Source organism: Mus pahari, chromosome 4, assembly GCF_900095145.1.
Source record: "Mus pahari chromosome 4, PAHARI_EIJ_v1.1, whole genome shotgun sequence".
Lineage (NCBI taxonomy): Eukaryota > Metazoa > Chordata > Mammalia > Rodentia > Muridae > Mus > Mus pahari.
In genome coordinates this window covers 66,763,446-66,784,334 of record NC_034593.1, presented here as the reverse complement: position 1 = coordinate 66,784,334, position 20,889 = coordinate 66,763,446, and the positions used below count along the sequence as shown (strand labels likewise).

The 20,889-nt window shown below is 37.2% G+C and overlaps 1 protein-coding gene across 1 annotated transcript in view; it reads left to right on the top strand.

Annotated features, from left to right (window-relative positions):
- Wdr49 (WD repeat domain 49) overlaps window positions 1-20,889 on the top strand; it is a 153,836-nt gene that overhangs the window by 69,205 nt on the left and 63,742 nt on the right. The window contains exon 9 of the mRNA XM_021196924.1: window positions 13,176-13,291. Within this exon, the coding sequence (XP_021052583.1) occupies window positions 13,176-13,291 (116 nt within the window). The remainder of the gene's footprint in view (window positions 1-13,175; window positions 13,292-20,889) is intronic.

Sequence of the window (20,889 nt, the reverse complement as noted above, 5' to 3'; positions counted from 1 at the left end):
GGTCTTCCAAACTCTATATGACCTAGCACAAGGCAAGGCCTGGGCCAAGTAGTGGGAGTGGGTGGGTAGGGGAACAGAGGTGGGGGGAGGGGTATCGGAAACTTTCGGGATAGCATTTGAAATGTAAATAAAGAAAATAATAATAAAAAAAATAAATTAAAAAAAAATATATATCTGATGGTACAGTTAAATTTCCAGTTGAAAAATTCTGAAGGAAAGTATGTGGGCAGGGGGAAGGGGCTCTCATCTCTCTCTTTTGCTGGAAAAGGTTACACATTCAAGGTCCACCCACTGTTGACCTCTTTAGACATTCTGTAATCCTGTTTCTTTGGTTTTATTATCAACCATTCATTGTTTGGGCATCACTAATGGCATCTCTAGTCATAGGTGATCAACTCAATTTTTGCTTTCTCTCTCACAAAGGTTAGAAGACCTTGACTCTCAATTCTCTAATATCTTGTTTTTTCTTGTAATCAGCCCCTAACATATTGGTCTGAATGCTGAGAGATTTATCTAATTATGACATAGCTTGCTGGAATTATCTTTAATACAGAGTATTTTTTTCTGTATAGCTTTAGATTTTAGTTCAGGGGTTATCAACCTGAGGGTCATGACCCCTTGGGGTAGGTCAAATGACTCTTTCACGAGGTTGCCTAAGACCATCAGAAAACACAAATATTTACATTAAGATTCATGATAGTAGCAAAATTACAAAATTACAGTTAGGAAGTAGCAACAAAGTTAATTTTATGATTGGGGATCATCACTATGTGAGGAACTGTATTAAAGGGTTATAGCATTAGGAAGGTTGAGAACCACTGCTTTAGTTCATCATGGCAGGTATGACATAGCAACAGGAGGACAAGGCAGCTGGTCACATCACATCTCCAATCAAGAAGCAAAGAGAGAGGGATATTACAGTATCTTTTAAAATATCACAGTCTATGGTCTGGTGTCACCACAGTAAGTTTGTGTATTTCCTCTTTAGTTAAACCATTAGAAAAATCTTAACAGACACAGACACACAGAAGTTTGTCTTTTAGATCTTTAAATTCTATCAGCTTAACAAGATTAATCATCACAGCCTATTCCTTCAACTTAATACCCAAACACATCACTTGTGTGTGTGTGTGTGTGTGTGTGTGTGTGTGTGTATGTGTGTGTGTTACTGGTGATCAAATATAGGATGTGTGCATAATAAATGAGTACTATACCCAGCTTCCTCCCAGCACCAAAAATCATTCCACCATCATCCTCTGCCTTAGTTTGGGTTTTATTGCTGTGACAAGATACCATGACCAAGGCAAATCTTATAAAGGACAACATTTAATTGGGGCTGGCTTATAGGTTCAGAGGTTGTCCATTATCATCAAGGCAGAAAGCATGGCAGTGTCCAGGTAGACACAGTGTCCGAAAAGAAGCTGAGAGTTTTATATCTTGATCTATCTGCATCCAGCAGAATACTAGCTTCTAGGTAGCTAGTTGGAGGGCCTCAAAGTCCACCCCTGCAATGATGTACTTCATCCAACAAGGCCACACCTACTCCAACAAGGCCACACCTACTCCAACAAGGCCACACCTCCTAATAATGCCACTCCCTGGGCCAAGCATATTCAAACCACCATATCCTCAATGGCTTATGCACTACTCATAATAAAAAAAATGCATTCATTTTAACTGTAACATATAGTTTTTACCCTGTGTGATGGAGATCCCACAGATTTGGATCTGCAGGGCCAACCCCTTCACTCCAGCACTTAATATGTAGGATAAGATGTTGATGTTGGTCACATCAAAGCCCTGGATTTGGGCCTGGGTGGGAGTTGAGCAGGTCAGCCTGCCAGCTCTCCTGCACACACACCATCAGATCAAGCTTTCCAGCACTGTCCCAGCTAGCTCACCCAATACTGCAGCTGGCAAGGGGTGGGGCCACCTCTTCTCTTCCCCTGCTTTCAGGCTAGCTTACCTGCACTTACATCCCAAGGGTCACCTCTACTGTGCTACCCAGGAACATTGTCCTGATTGCTGATGCAGATGAGGGGGCGGGGCCCCTCTTCTGCTATCAGGACTCTGAGGGTCAGACAGAATGTCAAAGTCATTTTGATTTGCATTTCCCTCATGGCTTAAAATATTTATTTATTTATTCTCCTCCTCCCTGTCCACCCTCTGTTCTACATCTGATACCTCCTCCCCATTCCCCCAGTCTCCATGAGGTAGTCACCACACCCCACCCCAACCCCACTAGACTTTTAAATTCCCGGGGCCTCCAACTTCTCTGACTAAATCCAGATCCATCTGTCCTCTGCTGTATATATGTTGGGGGCCTCATATCATCTGGTGTATGCCACCTGTTTGGTGTTCCCATGTCTGAGAGATCTCAGGGGTCCAGGTTAATTGAGATGCTGGTCCTCCTACTGGGTTGCCCTCCTCCTCAGCTTCTTCCAGCTTTCCCCAAATTCAACCACAGGGGTCAGCAGCTTCTGTCCATTGGTTGGGTCCAAATATCTGTATCTGACTCTTTCAGCTGCTTGTTGGGTCTTTCGGAGGACAGTCATGATAGGTCCCTTTTTCTGAGCTCTCCATAGCCTCAGTAATAGTGTCAGGTCTTGGGGACTCCGTCTTGTGCCTTTGTGCCTGCCACTGGACATCCTTTTCCTCAGGCTCCTTTCCATTTCCATCCCTGTAATTCTTTGAGACAGGAACAATTATGGGTTGGAGATGTGTTCTGGAATGGCAACCCCATCCCTCACTTGATGCCCTGTCTTTCTGCTGCAGGTGGGCTCTATAAGTTCCCTTTCTCTACTGTCAGGCATTTCATCAAAGATCCCTTCCTATGAGTCTTAGGAGTCTCTCATCTCCCAGGTCTCTAGTGCATTATGGGGGGGTCCCCCAAGCTCCTACCTCCCAAGGTTACCTGTTTCCATTCTTTCTGCTGGGCATCAGGGATTTCAGTTCTTTTCCCCTACCCAATGCCAGATCAGGATCCCCTATCTACCCCTTTCCCTCACAGGTGCCCCCTCCCCTCTTGTGGTTGCTTTCTTCTTTCTCCAAAGGGGTTCTGAAGCATCCTCACTTGAACCCTTCAGCTTGTTGACCTTTTTGAGTTCTGTGTGCTGTGTCTTGGGTATTCTGCACATTTTTAAAAATTTTGGATAATATTCACTTATTAGTGAGTACATGTCATGCATGCCCTTTTGGGTCTGAGTTACCTCACTCAGAATGGTATTTTCCAGTTCCATTCATTTGCCTGAAAAACTCAGGATGTCCTCATTTATAATAGCTGAGTAGCATTCCATTGTGTAAATGAACGACATTTTCTGTATCCATTCTTTTGTCATGGGACATCTGGGTTGTTTCCAGTTTCTGGCTATTACAAACAAGGGTGCTATGAACATAGTGGAACTTGTGCCCCTGTGTCTGGTGGAACAACTTTTGGGTATATTCCCAAGAGTGGTATTGCTGGGTCTTCAGAGAGATCAATTTCCAATTTTCTGAGGAACCTCCAGATTGATTTCCAGAGTGGTTGTACCAGTTTGCAATCCCACCAGCAATGGAGGAGTGTTCCTCTTTCTCCACATCCTTGACAACATGTACTGTTACCTGAAGTTTTGATCTTATCCATTCTGATTGGTGTAAGGTGGAATCTCAGGGTCATTTTGATTTGCACTTCTCTGATCACTAAGGACTTTGAACATTTCTTTAGGCATTTAAGATTCCTCAGTTGTAAATTCTTGGTTTAGTTCTATACCACATTTTTGATAGGGTTTTTTGGTTTTTGGTGGTTAGCTATTTTTTTTTTTTTTAGATTGAACATTTTCTTTTTTAAAAAATTATTTTATTAGATATTTTCTTCATTTACATTTCAAATGCTATCCTGAATGTCCCCTATACCCACCCCCTACCCTGCTCCCCTGCCCACTCACTCCAAATTCTTGGCCTTGGCGTTCCCCTCTATGGGGCATATAAAGTTTGCAAGACCAAGGGGCCTCTCTTCCCAATGATGGCTGAGTACACCATCTTCTGCTATAGGGACTATAGTTTATTTAGACTTATCTTGATTTAACTTTGGGAATGGTATCTATTGAGAAGAGTTTCCATTTTTTTCCGTTTTTCAGTTTTGGGGAGTACATGTTTTTGAAATATGACTTAATAATTTTTGTAATTTCATTGGTGTCTATTATTATGTTGCCCTTTTTATTTCTTAGATTGAAAATTTGGATATTATCCAAATTTCTCTGCCTTTTAGTTAGTTCACATAAAGGTGTGTCTATCTTTCTGATTTTCAAAGCACCAACTTTTTATATTCTCAGTTCTTTGTTTTGTGCTCTCTGTTTCTATTTTAGTGATTTCAGCCTTCAGTTTGATTATTTCCTCCTTTCTACTCCTCTTGGGGTGTGGTTGCTACTTTTTTAAAATCTAGAACTTTCAGTTATTTTATTAAGTTGCTAGTATGAGATCTCTTTAATTTCTTTATGAAGTTCATTAGTGCAATAAACTTTCCTTTTAGGATCATTTTAATTGTGCCCCCATTAGTTTGAGTGTGTTATGCATTCATTTTCATTGAATTTAAGGAAGTCTTTAAATTTTTTATTTCTCTCTTGATGCAATAGTCATTCAGTAGATAGTTGTTCAGTTTCCAAGAATTTGAGGCTTCTTGTTTTTTTATTGTTACTGAAATCCAACTTTAATAAGTGGTGGTCTGATATAAAGGTTATTTCTATTTTCATTTATCTATCGAGACTTGCTTTGTGACCAATTATTTGGTCAGTTTTTGAGATTATTCCATGAGTTACGCAGACGAAGGTATATTCTCTCATATTTGGGTGAAATGTTCCATAATGATTAGGTCCATTTGAGTCATAGTATCTGTTATACTATCTGATGTGTGATTTAAGTTTTCATAATTTTCTTTTTTCTTTTCTTCCTTCCTTCCTTCCTTTTTATTTATTTATTTATTTATTTTTACAAATTTGGTTACCCTTGTGTTTGGGGTAGATGATAATAAATAAAACATCTCAGTGTATTTTCCTTTGATAATAAAAGTAGTGTTTTTTCCTGTCCGTTTTGATTAATTTTGGTTGGAAATGTATTTTGCTAGATGTTAGAATAGCTAACTAGTTTGCTTCTTTGGTCCATTTTCTTGGAAAATCTATTCCCAACCCTTTACTCTGTGGTAATATCCATCTTTGATGTTGAAATATGTTTCTTGCATGCAACAGAAGGATGGATCCTGTTTCACATAACTTCTAGTATCTTGTGTATTTTTATTGAAAAAGAAAGTCCATTAATATTAAGATATATTAAGGACCAATGATTTTTTATTTCTGCTATTTTCTTTTTGTTATTGTTGATGTTTGTGTGTGTGTGTGTATGTGTGTGTGTGTGTGTGTGTGTGTGTGTGTGTGTGTGAGGGGGAGAGAGAGAGAGAGATTCCTTTCTTTTGGCCTTGCTGATGTGAAATCATTAATTCCCTAAATTTTTATGGTTTATCTAACTTCCTTGGATTGGAGTTTTTCTTCTAGTACCTTCTGTAGGCATGAATTTGTGGACACATGTTTAAATTTGACTTTGTCATGAAATATCTTGTTTCTCTGTCTTTAGTTACTGACGATTTTGCTGGCTATAGTAGTCTGAGCTGGCATACATATTCTCTTAGAGCCTGCTAAACTTCTGTCCATGCCCTACTGGCTCTGCGAGTCTCCATTGAGAAATCACATATAATTTTAATTGGTATATATATATATATATATATATATATATATATATATATATATCTTGGCATTTTTCCCTTGCAACTTTTAACACTTTTTCTATGTTCTGTATGTTTACCATTTTGATTGTTATGTGGCACAGGGACTTTCTCTTTTGGTCCACTCTTTTTGGTGTTCTGTACACTTCTTGTACCTTTATAGTCATCTCCTTCTTTAGATTAGGAAATTTTATTCCCTATAATTTTGTTAAAATTATTTTCAGATCTTTGAGGTGGGATATGTCTCCTTCTGCTCCCACTATTCTTCAGTTTGGTTTTTTAAATCTGAATATTTTATGTCAGGATATTTTTGTTAGTTTGTTTAGATTTAACATTTCCTCTGTTTGATGAATCTATTTCTTCTATTGTATCCTCAGCACCTCAGATTCTCTCTTCCATCTCCTGTATTCTGTTGGTGATGCTTGTGTCTGTACTTACTGTTTGCTTACTTACATTTTCCATTTTCAGAACTATTTCAGTTTGTGTTTTCTTCATTGTTTCTAATGCCATTTTCAGGTTTTGAATGATGTCATTTGTTTCCTTCTACTGTTTTTTTTTTGTTGTTGTTGTTGTTGTCTTTCCTGGCATTTTTTAAGGAATTTATTAATTTCCTTCCATTTTTGTCTTGTTCTCTATATCTTTAAGGGTTATTCATTTCCTTCAACTGTTTGTATTTTCCTTCCTTTCTTTTAGGGCTTTATTTATTTTCTCTACTTATTTGTTTGGCTTTTCCTGGGTTTCTTCAAGGTATTTATTTATGTCCTCTTTAAGAACCTCTATCGCCCTTCTGGTTAGCACCAGCACCAGGTAACCTAGGGCATGGAGTCAGCGGACACACCCACAGTCCCTAGAGGACTCTGCACGAAATCTTAGGATCACTGGTGAGTGGAACACAACATCAGTTCCAATCCAATCGCGCAGAACCTGAGACAGCAGTAGGGAAGCAGAAAACCATCCTGACCAGGGGCACAAATCCCTTCAGGTTGGTGCCAGCTCTTGGTCACCTTGGGTGTGAATCAGCAGACACCACCCACGGTCCCCAGATGACTCTCCACGTGATCGTAGGATCAGTGGAGCACAACTTCTGTTCCAAACCAGTTGTGACAGGCCTGTGACAGCAGGAACAAGGACACCAGAGCCCTACCTGACCAGAGGCTCAGGTTCCTTTTGATCAGTACTGGATTACCTCAGCTTCGAACAGACAGGACAGCTCCAAGGTCTTCAAAGGAGACACCACTTCCAGGCACTGTAACACACCCAGTATCTTAGGATAACAGGATCCCAGGATAACAGCAGCTGTGTCACACAGGGTCTCAGAGGAAGCATAACTGCCAAGAACTCTGACACACCCAGAATCTCAGGTTCACAGAAGCCCTCAATCAAAAGATCACAGAGAAAGCTGGACTCTGAGGAGTCCTGAATCAACTGGGATTATAGGAAGGACAGGCTCCAATCAGATCTATTGAGGACAGCAAGCACTTGACATAATCATATGGCAGGAGGCAAGCATAAGAACAGATGTTACAGAACCCAAGGTTACTTGGCATCATCAGAACCAAACTCTTCCACCATAGCAAGTCCTGGATACACTATTACACCAGAAAAGCAAGACATGGATCTAAAGTCATCTCTCATGGTGATGATGGAGGATTTAAGAAGGAAATACAGGAAAACACAGGTAAACAACTAGAAGCCCTTAAAGAGGAAGCACAAAAATTCCTTAGAGAGTTACAGGAAAACACTACCAAACAGGTGATGGAATTGAACAAAACAATACAGGATCTAAAAATGGAAGTAGAAACAATAAATAAAACCCAAAGGGAGGGGACTGGTGCAATGGCTCAGTGGGTAAGAGCACCCGACTGTTCTTCCAAAGGTCCGGAGTTCAAATCCCAGCAACCACGTGGTGGCTCATAACCATTTGCAACAAGATCTGACTCCCTCTTCTGGAGTTTCTGAAGACAGCTACGGTGTACTTACATATAATAAATAAATAAATCTTTAAAAACCCAAAGGGAGACAACTCTGGAGATAGAAATCCTAGAAAAGAAATCAGGAACCATAGATGCTAGCATCAGCAACAGAATACAAGAGATGGAAGAGAGAATCTCAGGTGCAGAAGACTCTATAGAAAACATGGGCACAACAATCAAAGAAAATGCAAGAAGATCATAACTAAAAACATCCAAGAAATTCAGGACACAATGCGAAAACCCAATCTAAGATTAATAGGTATAGATGAGAATGAAGATTTTCAACTTAAAGGGCCAGTAAATATCTTCAACAAAATTGTAGAAGAAAACTTCCCATACCTAAAGAAAGAGTTGACCATGAACATACAAGAAGTCTACAGAACTCCAATTGGACTGGACCAGAAAAGAAATTCCTTCTGACACATAATAATCAGAACAACAAATGCACTAAATGAAGACAGAATATTAAAGGCAGTAAGAGAAAAAGGTCTAGTAACATATAAAGGCAGGCCTATTAGAATTACTCCAGACTTCTCACCAGAGACTATGAAAGCCAGAAGATCCTGGACAAATGTTATGCAGACCTTAAGAGAACACAAATGCCAGCCCAGGCTACTATACCCAGCAAAACTCTCAATTACCATAGATGGAGAAACCAAAGTATTCCATGACAAAACCAAATTCACACAATATCTTTCCATAAATCCAGCCCTTCAAAGGATAATACCGGGAAAACACCAATACAAGGACAGAAATTACACCCTAGAAAAGGCAGGAAATTAATCCTTAAACAAACCTAAAAGAAGATAGCCACAAGAACAGATTTCCAACTCTAACAATAAAAATAACAGGACGCAACAATTAATTTTCTTTAATATCTCTTACTTTCCCCAATAAAAAGATATAGACTAATAGATTGGCTCCACAAACAGGAATCAACATTTTGCTGTTTACAGGAAACTCATCTCAGGGAAAAAGACAGACACTACCTCGGAGTAAAAGGCTGGAAAAAAGTTTTTCAAGCAAACCGTCTGAAGAAACAAGTTGGAGTAGCCATTCTAATATCAAATAAAATTGACGTCCAACCCAAAGTTATCGAAAAAGAAAGGAGGGGCACTTCATACTCATCAAAGGTAAAATCTTCCAAGATGCACTCTCAATCCTGAATATCTATGCTCCAAATGAAAGAGTATCCACATTCATTAAAGAAACTTTAGTAGAGCTCAAAGCACACATTGTAACTCACACAATAATAGTGGGAGACTTCAACACCCCACTGAAGCTGAAGAACACTGTCCTCAATGAAACCTTGGTCAAGGAAGAAATAAAGAAAGAAATTAAAATTTTTTTAGAGTTTAATGAAAATGAAGCCACAACATACCGAAATTTACTGAACACAATGAAAGCAGCCGTAAGAGGAAAACTCATAGCTCTGAGTGCCTCCAAAAAGAAACTATAGAGTGCATACACTAGCAGCTTGACAGCACACCTAAAAGCTCTAGAACAAAAGGAAACAAATTCACCCAAGATGAGCAGACAGCAGGAAATAATCAAAAGTAGGGCAGAAATCAACCAAGTGGAAACAAAAAGAATGATTCAAAGAATCAACCAAACCAGGAGCTGGTTCTTTGAGAAAATCTACAAGATAGATAAACCCATAGCCAGACTTACTAGAGGGCACAGGGACAGCATTCTAAATATCAAAATCAGAAATGAAAGGGGATACATAACAACAAATTCTGAGGAAATCCCAAACACCATCAGATCCTTCTACAAAAGGCTATACTCAACAAAAGTGGAAAACTTGGATAAAATGGACAAATTCCTAGACAGATACCAGGTACCAAAGTTAAATCAGGATCAGATTAATGACCTAAACAGTCCTATATCCCCTAAAGAAATAGAAGCAGTCATTAATAGTCTCTCAACCAAAAAAACAAAAAAACAAAAAACAAAAGCCCAGTACCAGATGGGTTTAGTGCAGAGTTCTATCAGACCTTCATAGAAGACCTAATTCCAATTCTTCTCAAACTATTCCACAAAATAGAAATAGAAGGTACTCTACCCAATTCATTCTACAAAGTCACAATTACTCTGATACCTAAACTACATCAAGACCCAACAAAGATAGAGAACTTCAGACCAATTTCCTTTATGGATATCGATGCAAAAATACTAAAAAAGTTCATGCTTTTTGAATCCAAGAGCACATCAAAATGATCATCCATCATGATCAAGTAGTCTTCATTCCAGGGATGCAGGGATGGTTTAATACATGGAAATTCATCAACATAATCTACTATATAAACAAACTCAAAGACAAAATCCACATGATCATCTTGTTAGATGCTGAGAAAGCATTTGACAAAATCCAACACCCATTCATGATAAAAGTCTTGGAACGATCAGGAATTCAAGGCCCATACCTAAACATGATAAAAGCAATCTACAAAAAAAACAGTAGCCAACATCAAAATAAATGAGAGAAGCTGAAGCAATCCACTAAAATAGGGACTAGGCAAGGCTGCCCACTTTCTCCCTACCTATTCAATATAGTATTTGAATTCCTAGCCCAAGCAATTAGACAACAAAAGGAGGTCAAGGGGATACAAATTGGAAAGGAAGAAATCAAAATATCACTATTTGCAGATGATATGATAGTATATAGAAGTGACCCTAAAAATTCCACCACAGAACTCCTAAACCTGATAAACAGCTTTAGTGAAGTAGCTGNATATAAAATTAACTGAAACAAATCAATGGCCTTTCTCTACACAAAGGATAAACAGGCTGAGAACGAAATTAGGGAAACCACACCCTTCACAATAGTCACAAATAATTTAAAATACCTTGGTGTGACTCTAACTAAGGAAGTGAAAGATTTGTATGATAAGAGCTTCAAGTCTCTGAAGAAAGAAATCAAAGAAGATCTCAGAAGATGGAAAGATCTCCCATGTCCATGGATTGGCAGAATCAATATAGTAAAAATGGCTATCTTGCTGAAAGCAATCTACAGATTCAATGTAATCTCCATCAAAATTCCAACTCAATTCTTCAACGAATTAGAAAGGACAATTTGAAAATTCATCTTGGATAAAAAAAAAACAAAAACAAAAACAAAAACAAAAAAAAAACAAAACCTAGGATAGCAAAAACTCTTCTCAATGATAAAAGAATCTCTGGTGGAATCACCATGCCTGACCTAAAGCTGTACTACAGAGCAATTGTGATAAAATCTGTATGGTACTGGTANAGCNACAGACAGGTAGATCAATGGAATAGAATTGAAGACCCAGAAATGAACCCACACACCTATGGTAACTTGATCTTTGACAAGGGAGCTAAAACCATCCAGTGGAAAAAAACACAGCATTTTTAACATACTGGTGCTGGCGCAACTGGCAGTTATCATGTAGAAGAATGTNNATTGATCCATTCTTATCTCCTTGTAATAAGGTCAAGTCTAAGTGGATCAAGGATCTCCACATAAAACCAGAGACACTGAAACTTATAGAGGAGAAAGTGTGGAAAAGCCTTGAAGATATGGGCGCAGGAGATAAATTCCTGAACAGAACAGCAATGGCTTGTGCTGTAAGATCGAAAATTGACAAATAGGACCTCATAAAAATTGCCAAGCTTCTGTAAGGCAAAAGACACTGTCAATAAGACAAAAAGCCCAACAAAAGATTGGGACAGGATCTTTACCAATCCTAAATCAGACAGGGGACTAATATCCAATATATATATAAAAGAACTCAAGAAGATGGATTTCAGAAAGTCAAATAACCCCATTAAAAGGTAGGGCACACAGCTAAACAAAGAACTCTCAACTGAGGAATCTCGAGTGGCTGAGAAGCACCTGAAAAAATGTTTAACATCCTTAATAATCAGGGAAATGCAAATCAAAACAACCCTGAGATTCCACCTCACACCAGTCAGAATGGCTTAGATAAAAAATTCAGGTGACAGCAGGTGCTGGTGAGGATGTGGAGAAAGAGAAACACTCCTCCTATCCTGGAACAATTTTTATATACCAGGCTGGTTTTGAATTCGGAGATCCTGGTACCTCTACTTCCCAAATGCTGGGACTAAAGGAATGTGCAAGCATGCCTGGCTCCACTTTTTCTATTATTCTAATGGAGAATATAATTTGTTTCTTTAATGACATTAAATCTTAATAGTTATGCTGCATTCATTACTACTGCCTTCTCTGCATCTTTAAATTCACTGAAGCCCTTTTCTTCTTTGACCATATTCCATGGTGCTTTGATCTACTTGCTGCTCTCTCATGGGTGAGCAAGGTAAGAACAAGAACAGTATCCATGTCATAGCCTGAGTGTTATTTTCTGCCCAACAAATTACTCTAACTTTTTTATTGAAAATATATTTTTTCTCCTAATATATTCTGATCATGGTTCTCCCTCCCTCATCTATTTCCAGATTCTCCACATTTCCCACCCATTCAACTCCATACCTGTTTTCTCTCTACTTTTTATAAAATAAATAGGTGTGTAAGCAAACAAACTAGAATTAAACAAACCAATAACGCCAACAACAAAATGAACAAACCAAAACCAAAGAAAAAGTAGGAGAAGCGTGTACCTATGCAGACACACATGCCCACACAGAAGGAAGCTAGTCATTGCTTTTAAAACTCACCTCCACTGAGTACTTAGAACAAGTTTCAGATTCATTGTCAGGGTATAACTTAAATGTGTTCTAGTCCAGTTCCCTGTAGATTTAAGTGTTCCTCTTTAATAACTCATGAGTTTTTAGACCACATTTTTCTCAGTATTCTTATCTTGCCCGTCTCCAGCAAGAACCAGTTAAATTCTTAAGGCATTCTAGACCTCAGAATCCTGCAACTCCAAACTTACCCACACCTCTTCCACAAACCAACTCCAAAGGTCCATTGAACATGTGATTTGTTTCATCACAGTAGGATACCTATCTCTTGGAACAATTTTTGTTTGTTTGTTTTAGCTACTTTCATGTTGCTGTGATAAAATACCCAAGAGAAGAAACTTAAGGAAAGGTTTACTTTGGGTGTTGGTGGGTTGATGTACAGTTTGTCATGGTGGGGAAGGAAGCCTGAAGAAGATAGATAGTCACATTGGAACTGCAGTCAGGAAGTAGAGGCTGATCGTTGCCAGCATAGCATCCATATTCTTTTCTCCTTTTGATTCAGTCTGGAATCTCAGCCCATGGAATGGGGTGCTCACTTTCAGAATGGGTCTTTTCATGAGTTACTTCTTTTTAAAAACACCTTTCGGTTAATCATGCAGAGATTTGTCTCCTAAGTGATTTTTAAATCCCACAAAATTGAAAATTGAGAAAAACTACTACAGAATGTAACTGCCACATTTAACAAACGCTTCCCATTATACTGTTTTGTTTTAAACACTGAAGATATTTTTTGTTTCTACCTCAGCGTTGATTTTTTTCTCTTAAAGGTATGGGACTTTAATGGATATTGTCACTATACTCTTAACGTTGGGCAAGATGGAGTTGTGGACATTTCCCAGATCCTGGTTCTTAAGAAGACCATCCTGGTTGTGGGCTGGGAGAGGTATGATATGCTTATGCAAAATGTCAGAAGAGAAAAGAAGTGCTATTTTTTTTCAAATTTAAATCAAAATCTAAAAGGAGAACAAGGAAGTCTCATTTGCTTAGAATTATTAACATGCTCATAGCTTAGATAGATGAGTTGGATCTGGATCTGAATAAATGCTTCATAAATAAAATAGGATATGATTACCCAGATTGAGTAACTAGAAGAACCATTTGGGGCTTTCTCCTGGGTTTGAAAATTTGATCTTTTATTTTAAAAATTGTCAATAAATATGTAATGTTATCTCTTGAGTTTCCAAGTCTCTCCTATATTGTAAATTGAGCAAACTCAATTATTATAGCTTGCCTCCATCCATTGTACAGGATACCTTCACTTTTGTCCCTTACACAAAGCAATTCTCAAGGCCTGTAAACCATATACTTAGGTTCATCATGATGGGAGCTCTATTCCTTGGTTCAGGAGCAAACTGTTTTCCTGAGACCTGTGCCAGCACCTTCTTCAGTCACTGTGGAAATGTACTCTCACATAGCACACTGTCCCTTCCAGAGGGACACTTCTTCCATGGCATTATTTGGATAAACATTTTCCAAAATTAGGATAAAAATTTTTGCTTCTGTTTACTTTTGTAGAGAAAACAAAGTAGCCAGGTTCTACTTTCCTATATAAATAGCAGGAAAACTAAGTGTGCTGTGTTTTCAGCATTTTTCTCTTACAATTTTGATAATTCACAAAATGTTACTGTAATAGGTAATTTTCCTGATATTGCTTGTTATAATCATAAATTTTGTCATCTGGGCCCAGGATTCAGACAGTTTCAATACCTAGAAAAGCAGCAGTGTATATCGGGTAATTTTTTTTCAATCATAGGAAAGACTTTCTTTTTAAATCTTGAAATGATTATATGTGGACAAACAGTGTTTTCAAGGACAGTTTGATGATAAAAAAGTATAGTTCAGATCATTCCACTTGATATTAAGGACCAATTCAATCTTAAAGGACAAGATTGGGGACAATCTTTATCCATTATCAACTTACAACTGCAGCAGGCTGAGGCCCTCTACAGCTAGGCCCTGGTTATGAAAAATATGTCTTTAACTCCATGGCAGGGTGCAGGTATGTTATCTAGTTTATCCATTTTACATTCTGAATGTAAAAAAAGAAATTAGAAAATTAATCAATACAAGACACAATTTGTAGATAGCATTTCTTTATATTTTTGATAGAGTTAAAAAATAGCACCAATGGTAATATTTCTGATTGCTTACAGACAAAATTTAAACTATTTTATGTGTCAAGTTGTTAATAAAGGATCTAAAGGAACATCCTAAATTTGGACATATGTTGATGGAGTGTTTAGTTAGTGCCTATGAACTGAGAGACGATTTAGAAAGACTAGGACAAAGAAAATTAGCACTCTTCTGTCTTCCTCTCTGCTTTTTCAATCTTTCCCAGATTTGCCAGCCTTGAGTTCTTTATCTGGAGCTTGCATTAATGAATTATCAGTTATATTATGCAACATTTATAGATGCAGATTTACAAAATAGATTTCCTTAGCGACACTTTGTTAGGCTAGATTTGTCACGAAGCAGACAGGATCGTTTCTTCTAAGAGGCTTTTAGCTTACAAAGCCACACAGCAGCTACTTGGTATAGCTGAGGAAGTATGGCCTGTGAAGCCAGCCAGTATGGTACAGTGATTAGAGAAGTAAAGATTGACAATTAATTATTAAGCTTCCTGCTAAATCCAGACAGAGCCTATTAGGTTAAGCTGAGGCCTTAACTTCAGGTTCTCTGTAATTACAGAGATTGGATAACTATGCTCAGGATAGAGGAGACCTTTCTTCTATTGAATGAGGCACCTAAATACGCTGGCTGGTTTACTTTATGTATGTTTCCACAAAGCAGTTGGTACTTTACGTACATCATCTAATTTAATCCTCACCTTCATCTTAGTAGGCAGGCAATATCTTCTAGAAACCTCTAGTCTCTGCCTTCAGCTGTTCCCTCTAAGTTCACCCATCTGCTTATAGACTAGATATTCCTCACCGAGATATACAGCATGCTCTAAACTGAACACATTGTTTCGCTTCCTCTCTGAGGCCACTTTTCCTCTCCGAGTTTGAACTTTACTTCATAGCTGTGGGTATAGACTCCCATCGTTTTTTATCAATTTTTCATTAAATTTACAACCTAAGGCTCTTCCATTTTATGTTCTAACTATTTGGAAATCTGCTCCTGTGAGTACCACAGCTGTATTATTTAGGGCGTCATGTCTGCTTGGATGAATGCCATAGCACTTTAATTTGTCCTTTTCTGCCAACTTCTCAATCCTTAAATAGATTCTCCAAACATCCTCATGTCTTTATTTTTTCACTACTAGAAATTCCTGTCCTGTTTTTAAAATGTAGTTTTCATTTCTATTTTAAGATCTGTTCAGACATCTTCCCTACGAGGACATTCTTTAAAAATTATTAATTATTATTATTATTATTATTACCATTATTATTATTATTATATCCTACTCACTACCTGCCTCCTGGTCACCCCCTCTCACAGTCCTTCTCTCATACCCCTTACCTTTCTCCTTTGAGTCGGTGGGGGTTCTCTTGGGTCAGGATCAGGTGTAGGGAGGACAGGTGATGTGTCCAGAAAGTCATGAGAATGGCATTCGTTTTGACCACGAGAATAAAGGAAATATGTTATTCTCCTGCCTTTGTGCACACTATTCTTTGGTACTTTGTTGAACCTACAAATATTTATTCCTGTGTTATATGTGTAGTATTCCTTAATCATATCCATTTGATTAGCTATATATGTTTTAATATAGAGCTAAGATTATCTTAGATAATCTTAAGATATATGTGATATTTCTAATATATACAAATAAGTCTAATATGTGATATTCATAATATTTGAAAGGTATTTGTAAAATATTTGTAAATATATACAAAAATATTTTTTGAATGAGTTAATGGTAGATAAACTAGGCAGTAGAGTATAAAAATAACTTTTATTTGTCAGATGTAATTTTCATCTCAGAGAATTACTGCTGAATAACCTAGCTCTTTTTGATCTCTGGCTGGTTGGTTCAACTCAGCTGTTCTGGCTCAAACTTCTTTTCAAGTTGACTGATTCAATCTGGCTTCCCTCAGTTTCTGACTGAATTTTTCTGCTTGACCTCATATTATCTTTGGCAATATGTTCTAGTCTTTTGGCTCCTCATTCTCTGGCTCCTTCTGCCTTTGCATGCAACCTATCTCTGTAAAATTGTTCTGGTAATATTACCTCTTCTCTCTCCTCCTGTCTGCTCTCTCTGTGTTGCCTTTAAGTAGCTTCTCTTCCCTGTGCTCTTCCCCTGAGTATTGGCCATATCCTATCTCTGACTCATTCTGTTACATCTTTTCCAATTCTTTCCAATCCCATCAATTAGATGCCACTTTCAACTATGGCTGCTTCCTTCTACAAACTAACTTTCCTTCATTGTTTGGGATTAAAGGTACATACTACTAAGGATATTTCTGTATTCCAGTCTGAGAGATTAAATGGGTATCATTCCAACTAGATTACACAGATGTAGAATGTCTTTGGATGTTATCCCTTGACAGAGCAGCCATGTTGCTGGATTAAAATCCCTCTAAAGTGGAATCAGACTATCATAAGTCATTGCTTGTGAGTAGCAACAACTGTAGATATTCAAGTCTACTCTATCTTTAGAACTAGAGATAGATGTTATTTTTCCTTTGTTGGGATGAGAAAATTGAGGCTTAAAGAGGTTAACAGACTGGGAAGGTTTATAATCCTAGTCTGCAGCTGAACTTGTCTCATAGTCTACAGTCTGTTCTTCCTTCTTGTATGGACTATTGGTTAATAAAGCACTAAAATCAAAGTGAGGCACACCCCTACATAAACATGCATTGAATTATAATATTCATTATAAAGAATGACTGAGAAGGTTCTTTATTTCAAGCAAAGCTAATGAAATAGTTTCAAACATATATGAAGAAACACACAATACTTGTTATTTATTTAACATCACTCTGAAGATTTTGTTAAATATATTCCCCTATTCATTCCCATATTATTTTAAAATCTATGCCTAGATAGTAACTATTGAGTTAGAAATAGAGCATGTTGATTGCAAAGAATCATGATTCCTATTGTTAATATATCATATCTTATTTAGAAATTTACAATATACAAGGCAGACAGTGGTAAACACTGTCCCAAGTAAAGGGACTTAGAAAACTCATTTTCCATAGGAACCCAATAATTCATATCCTTCTATCATAATGCAGAATCTAAAATACAAAATTGATAGAAGTTGATTTATAGTTATATTAAGTAAAATATACTGAAAAAAACTGAATTGATAGAATTCAGTTCAAAATTAACTGCTTGTATCCTTGGTCATATTTAAATGGTAAAATTAAATGAACAGGTAGCCAATCAGCTATATTTGTTCAGTCCAGACATGTGATATATAACTATACTATACTATACTATACTATACGATGATAACTAATACTCACAATGGTTTAATATCTCAAATTGCCCTAAGCTTATGTTCTTCTGTACATGCAACCTATTTAAAAAAGACAGTTTCCCCTCGTCTATTTGTATAGAGAAGAAATTCATGTTTTATATGTAGGTATAATTGATAAATAAAAGCAGTATGTACTCATGTTTTTAGTATACAGGAGAATGTTTAATATCTGTACACACTGTGAAATGGTAACAGTGACTTAGGATAAGTATCACCTTGTACACATATGTGAATTTTTGTTTATGAAGATTTTATTACTATAAAATTTTACTCATATAAAAATATAAAAGTTAGCTTTCACAAAATTTAAAATAATTCTAAAACTATTATTGGTAATTCATCCTTTATAGAACTCTAAACAGTATGAGCTTACTAAATAGTTGTTTATATAATTTGATCCCATTTTTCCCAAAACCCTATTCTCTAATTCCATATGCATCTTCTATACATGATATTAGAAATTAAATTAGTTTATTTCAGGTTTAATTTGTTCTTTAAAAGTTTTTTTTAAATGAAATGACCTCAATGATTTGAAGTTTCTGAGGAATAAAACTGACCTAAGAAAAACTATTAAGGTCTTAAAAATTGCCTTTTCAAGGAATGATAGCCTCATGAAACTCAATTAATTTTTATGATTGGAACAAGAGTCAGAATGGATGAGTCTGAAGTTGTGACTTATGTGAAATCTATTAGTTTGGAATTAAGGAGAGCATGCATATATTTGAAAGTCACAGAGATTTCCTAAACCTGATTTTGTGATTATTTTAATGTCCAAAGTTTGACCTCAAAGATTTTTAGGAAGAAGGAAAGAGGTGAAAAATCAAAACAAATTCATTTGGAATGGATTTCCTGTTTCTGAGATACTCATTATTAATCTAAAAAGCCATGGATGGATCAAAGGAGATGTATTAATGAGGCTTAAAATAACTGGACCAACAGTACATGAGTACTCAACCCCTTAAGGACCAGATCACTGACATCGATCTTTTCTTAATCAGCTTTCTGTCTCTTTTGCAATGTGGCATAATGACTCAGGGCAACACTCTCAAGCCCTATTAAATATGGAACAGAGCTGGTAAACTTCTTCAATGCCAAAGGATTAGTCTATCTGACTTCTATTGACCTGAAAATTGCCTCTTTCTGAAACTTAAATTTGTTCTTGACAAAGTCCAAATTTAAAGGAGCGTAGTTTTTGAAATAGAAAAGGTGAGAACTGAATGTGGATTCTTGGGCAAAATTTAAGGATTCCTGTCATTTCAAATCGAAATCTCAGGTTAGCTTTCAAGGGAAAGGTGCCAGGTAATTAGTTTTTCAGTGTTTTGACACAAAAGGTCAAAAGTCAAAGGACTACTTCTTTGTAGCATATTATGAAAAGCATTCAGTGGTGTACCCTGAATATATCTATTTCCATTTAATATGAGAATCTTGAGAAAAAGATATTTGATACTGAAACTTGGCTTAAATAATAGATAAAAGATTGATCTGGGGTTCTCCTGCCTACTCCATACCCACCTTTCCCTTAAGCTACTAGTAGATAAACTTAGAAACATACACATGATATTATAATAGTAAGGTGCATTTTAGAGCTTTGTATTTTCTTAATTATAACACCTTTCTAAACTGAAATTAATATTTTTCAAAATATAGGAATGATTCTTAAACTGATTTTGGTAGATACTTGTACATTGTCTCTTATGTATGAATTATCCTAGCATTGACGATGCAAATGGAAAAGGTCCTACTTCCATAAGATTTTCTTTCTTTCTTTCTTTCTTTCTTTCTTTCTTTCTTTCTTTCTTTCGTTCGTTCGTTCGTTCGTTCGTCCGTCCGTCCTTCCTTCCTTCCTTCCTTCCTTCCTTCCTTCCTTCCTTCCTTCCTTCTTTCTTTCTTTCTTTTTTTCTTTCTTTCTTTCCTTAATGAGACAGAAAAAGAGACAAACAAGCAAAGTAACAAAAAATGAGACAAACAAAGAATATGAACTACAATGCAGCCCAGTGATGACTATTATCAAAGAAAATGAGGCATGAGAAGGGGTGAGAGACTCCAGGGAGAATCCTAAAGGGGAATAGTTACAGAAGCTCAAGAAATGAAGATTCCTCTTTCTTTGTACTTATAATCTAACTGAAGATCTTTGACTTATACTCTTTTTAAAAATTAATTATTATTTTATTTATTTAATTTTTTTTACATCCCAAATGTTGCCCCCTCCTGGTTCCCCCTCCCAGAGATCTTTACCCTATCCTCCTCCCCCTTGCCTCTGAGAGTCTCCCTCCAAATATTTCCCTTCTCTGGGGCATCAGGAATCTACAGGATTAGGCTCATTCTCTCCCACTGGGGTCAGAAAAGGCAGTCAGTCCTTTGTTTGCCAAGGGCCTCAGACCAGCCTGTTTTATGCTCTTTAGTTGTTGGCTTAGTGTTTGGGAGCTCCCAGGGTCTAGGTTACTTGACACTGTTATTCTTCCTATGGGGTTGTCACCCTCTTCAGTTTCTTCAATCCTTTCCCTAAATCTTCCATAGGGGTCCCTGATCTCAGTCCAATGGTTGTAAGTATCTGCATATGTCTCAGTCAACTTGTGGTAGAGCCTCTCAGAAGAAAGCCATTCTAGGCTCCTGTTTGTAAGCACAACACCCCTTCAGTAATAGTGTCAGAGTCTGGGGCCCATACATTGTATGGATCCAAAGTTGGACCTGTGTCTGGTCAGTCATTCCTTCAGTCTCTGTTCCATTTTTGTCCCTGCATTTTTTTAAAAGAGAGGAACAATTTTGGATCAAAATTTTTTATTAGTTATTTTCTTTATTTACTTTTAAAATGCTATCCCAAAATTTCAGTATACCCTACCCCTACCCCTGCTCCCCTACCCACCCACTCCCACTTCTTGGCCCTGGCATTCCCCTGTACTTGGGCATATACAGTTTGGAAGACCAAGGGGCCTCTCTCTCCCCAATGATGGCCGAATAGGCCATCTTCTGCTACATATGCAGCTAGAGACACGAGCTCTGGGGGTACTGGTTAGTTCATATTGTTGTTCCACCTATAGGGTTGCAGACCCTTC